The sequence below is a fragment of the Andrographis paniculata genome, unplaced genomic scaffold (genome assembly GCF_009805555.1).
Source record: "Andrographis paniculata isolate CXL003 unplaced genomic scaffold, ASM980555v1 Contig87END, whole genome shotgun sequence".
NCBI classification, from domain to species: Eukaryota; Viridiplantae; Streptophyta; class Magnoliopsida; order Lamiales; family Acanthaceae; genus Andrographis; species Andrographis paniculata.
In genome coordinates this window covers 457,534-462,038 of record NW_026137625.1, presented here as the reverse complement: position 1 = coordinate 462,038, position 4,505 = coordinate 457,534, and the positions used below count along the sequence as shown (strand labels likewise).

The window sequence follows — 4,505 nt, the reverse complement described above, 5'->3', positions numbered from 1 at the left end:
TCGTTTAAAGAAAATGATTGCAAATAAAGCACAAGTGGAGGGGTCAATCGTCAATGCTTTTCTTGTTAGGGAGGCAAGTTTTTTCTGTTCACATTATTTCGAACAACACGTTTTCACACGTGGGAGGAATGTGCCGAGACAAGACGATGCAGGAGTAAGGTCTGGCCCAAATGTTGGAATAAATGTGTTTTCACAACCTTATCGATTAGGAGGAAAGCCGAAAAGGCGGTACCTGCTCCCAGTTGAGAAACAGGCGATGCAAACTTACTTTCTACTTAACGTTCCTGAATGTGATGCATTTATTTCGTAAGTTTTTCTATGTAGGTTTGATTTGCCACTTGACTAAAAGAATGGGTGGCTTAGCCAATTTTATCGATCTATTTATGTAGGTTGTTTGAGGAAGTGTTAAGGCGAGAACATCCCTCAATTTCTGACTTCGAAGTTGCTTCACAACTTCAAACACGTTTCACCTCCTGGTTCGCCAAATATGTGCGTGTTTACAAAAGTTTTGAGAAAATTAAGATATTTTCAAATATTCGTGATAATTATTTTCACTAACATCGTAGGTCATGGAACAAGATAACATACCGAAAGTATATAAGGACATTGCGCATAGTCCGTTAGTGGAGGTGACTAGACATAATAAGTGCTTCATCAATGGCTACCGTTTTCACACTGAAAAATATGGTACTAAGAAGGTCTCCTATAATAGTGGAGTGTGTTTGGATTGCGATGGTCTAGAGTACTACGGACATATCAACGAGATTTTAGAGGTTGAGTTTCCAGCACTACCGATCAAGCGTTGTGTCTTTTTCAATTGTGATTGGTATGATCCAACACCAGGGGTTGGAACTAAAAAACATGAGAAATACAATATGGTCGAAGTCAATAAAAAGAAAAGACTTCAAACATACGAACCATTCATACTTGCGATGCAAGCAACACAAGTGTTTTATCTTCCATTTTCAAGTATGAGGAGGGATATAGTTGATTGGTTGGCAGTTTTTCGTATTAAACCGCGAGGTTGGATCGATGTGGGTGGTGAAATTGCTGAAAATAGCTCAAAACTAGCCATCTACCAAGATGTAATGGTCGATACTTGCAGTATTGAACAACCCACCGAGGGGGAACAATTGTATTTGGCCTCAACAGATGACGGGAATGGTATTCCGATTGATGATTCAGACGAATCCGACGCAATTGAGGAAGAAATTTTCTTTTTGAGCTCATCTGATTCAGAACAAAATCAACATCCATCATCTAGTTCCGATGATGACGTATCCAATGAATAGGTGATCGAGCGTTAATATATAAACTCACTTATGTTGTATTATAATATAACTTAATGTATATCTCAATGCAGAAATGTCTCAATCCGAGAATGAGAGGTTACGACAGCAGCGTATTCGTCAGCTTGCCCGTTCATTTCGTTTGTTGCCACAAACGGGAGAGGATGATCAGCAGACATTGGATCCGATAGGCCAGGGTGCGGTTGACGAGGTAAGGACAACAAGAGGTATGTATATTCAATCTAAATTTAGTGTTACTTAATTGTATTAGAATTTTATATATTACTGAATAATTTATGTTTACTGTAGGTACCACTATTGGTTCGTCATCTAGGACTACGCAAAGTGAAACTTTAGGTTAGCATGAACCTGTTTATTTTTCGATTTCTAATTTATTAGTGTCGATGAACTAAGAAATTTGAGAATGAGACTAGGTGGATCTAGGGCAGCACCTGGGACTTCAAATTCCAGGGTAGGGGCAAACGATGATGAGGACGTGGCCGATGGCCGTATTGAGATAACGGTTCGCCCGGATGGCAGGTATGTCTTCGATTTACTCGAATATAGATTTATTGTCGTAATGTTAAATATTTTGCACCTAACCCACGATTACATACAGCGTGTTTTGGCCTAGTTCTGCATCGGGACACTTCCGGCCTATATTCAAGTCAGAATCCACCCTAGAGGGTATCATTTGGAAACGTGTCCCTTTGATAACAAAACAGTGGTACGAAGTTGAGATGAAGGTAAGTTTATAAAATCAAATATCACATACAATAGTTATAAGTGTACAACAATTTTACTAAGAGAGTTTATAAGTAACCGATGATGCTTTGGCTTGCAGAAACACATTAAGTGGAAGCCGAGAAACGAGGTTAAAGTCCGTCGCATCTACAACAAGAAGGCCTGTGAGCTTTACAACAAATGGGTGCATGAGGTCCGGAACAGCAATGACGAGAAGGTTACCTCGGCCATTCCCGCAAATGTCTTGGAGCATTGGAGGGAGCATTGGAAATCCAAGGATGCCGTAAAGAAGTCAAAAATAGCAAAAGCAAACCGACGGGGTGGAAATTCTAATGCTGATGCAGAGTCCACACACACCGGTGGATCCCGATCGTTCATGGAGACCTCGCAGAAAATGGTAAGATTTATTAAAATATAGCAATTAATTTGAAAGACTACAAACATATGTTCTTATATACAATTATAAGAAATGATTGTAGGGTCTTGGTCCATGGGGGACCTACGAGTGGACGCATACAAAGCACCATAATGGTAGTGAGTATTGCAGCACCAAGGCAAATCGTATAAAGGTATGCCTTATGTTATATATAGTATTAATGTTTTATGACTATCAATTTTTACTAAATTTATTTTTTATATTCATTGCTTTCAGGAAGGTATGACTGCGATCGAGGAAGGAATGTCTCAGCTCGGTGATACAGAATATAGCCGCGATGAGGCACTTCTTTCCTTAGTCCACCGGGATAACAAGAAAAGAATTTATGGGCTTGGATCACTTGCAGCGACGGTGCCAATAGAGGAGGTTTTCGATTCCAGCGACGGGCATATCCCGAGTGGTCCGAGTTACGCCCAACGTTTGGAGAATCTCGAGAAAAATCACATGACCATCATTGAGCAGCTCAAGATGATCAAGGCTCGCTTGGACAAGCGCAACGACGATGGGGACTCTAGTGCGCCTCCGGTTTGTTGACATTTATGTTTTCCGCATGATTAATATTTAGTATTGATGATATTATGACTGGATTATATGTTTTGGACCATACATGATGTTGGAATATTTCAAATTTCTATAACTGAAACATTTTTTAGATATTTTGGACGTTCATTATGGATTTTTAGTTGATTCAGTTTGGTTGTTTGATTGTGGTTTGAAATTTCGTTTCGTACTTATATACAGGTTGTAGTACGGTTATTCGATTGTGATTTGAAATTTGATTTCATATTCGTGTACTGGTTGGAAAAGACATCGGTAAATCGTGCAATGAAAAATTGTGTAAAATTAGGGACGGAATTTGTGACGAATTTTGTCCGTCCTAAATTTCCATCCCGAAATTAGGGACAGAAATAGTGACGAAATGTTTTCGTCACTATTTTGGGCACGAAATTTGTAGTTTGTGTAGTAATGGAAATTTTCGTCCCTAATTTCATTCTTAATTTTATCTTTAATTCTGTCCTTAAATTAGGGACGGAATTCGCGATGGAAATTTCCGTCATTGACTTTATGACCACATTTTGGTTTAGGTTAGGCATGGAAAATTCCGTCCTTAATTTCGTCTTTAATTTCGTTCCTAATTCCATATCTAATTTAGGGACGGAATTAGGAACAAATAGTGTTAGCTACGAGAACTTTGCAGAGGGAATTTATTTTGTTTCTAATTCCATCTCTAATGTCATTAGTAACGGAAAAAATAGATTTTGAAACGGAGTTTTTCCGTCTCTAAAATGCTATTTTCTTGTAGTGTATATATATATTATAGAAAAGTGCAGGGTGACATAATATTATTATTATTATTATTATTATTATTATAACTAATTAAATCAACAAACTCTAAAAGAATAGAAAGAGCAGTCTTTAATTTATTTTGAATTTTTTTTTTCAATTTATTATTATAATGATTATACTATCTTCTCAATTCTATGAAAAAATATGATATTGTTTATTTTCAAAAAATATCCCATACAACCCACCATTCAATAATAATAATAATAATAATAATAATAATAATAATAATAAACTCACTTAAAATATATGAAATGTATATCATCATATCATATATCATATATATATATATTTGACAAGACAATACAATTTCTGCACTCACGTAATTTTGGAATTTTATTTTAATATTTTAAATATTGAGTTTAGATAATTAATTAAAATTTATTAGAATAAAAAATAATCTAATAAAATTAGAATTTATAAAGATAATAAATAACAAAAATAAGGATAAAATTAGAGTTTCGTACATCTATATATATACATACTTTTAATTCTATAAATTGTTCGATTTTAGAAATTTATTTTGTTTTTAAAAATACGGATAAAAAAAGAGTTACATACATTTATATATATATTTTTATAAATATTATTTATAAAAACTTTTAAATCAATATACTAATTTAATATAAAAATAATTCATGCATTCTACGGGTTACACACTAGTAATATATATTTTTAATTAAAAAAAAATT

General features: G+C 34.9%; 1 protein-coding gene across 1 annotated transcript; it reads left to right on the top strand.

The window, feature by feature from the left end:
• Positions 1-1,713: 1,713 nt before the first annotated feature.
• Positions 1,714-3,003, top strand: LOC127242558 (uncharacterized). The gene is made up of 5 exons (XM_051262139.1): positions 1,714-1,829; positions 1,909-2,035; positions 2,134-2,430; positions 2,513-2,602; positions 2,686-3,003. The coding sequence occupies exons 1-5, from the start codon at positions 1,714-1,716 to the stop codon at positions 3,001-3,003; spliced, it is 948 nt and encodes a 315-aa protein (XP_051118096.1).
• Positions 3,004-4,505: the final 1,502 nt, after the last annotated feature.

Bases quoted from the DNA above. Each gene is read 5' to 3' on its own strand.
- LOC127242558 (XM_051262139.1), top strand. From the start codon at position 1,714: ATGAGACTAGGTGGATCTAGGGCAGCACCTGGGACTTCAAATTCCAGG. The intron at 2,431-2,512 runs GTAAGATTTATT...AAATGATTGTAG, and splicing joins TGGAGACCTCGCAGAAAATG to GGTCTTGGTCCATGGGGGAC. The intron at 2,603-2,685 runs GTATGCCTTATG...CATTGCTTTCAG, and splicing joins CCAAGGCAAATCGTATAAAG to GAAGGTATGACTGCGATCGA.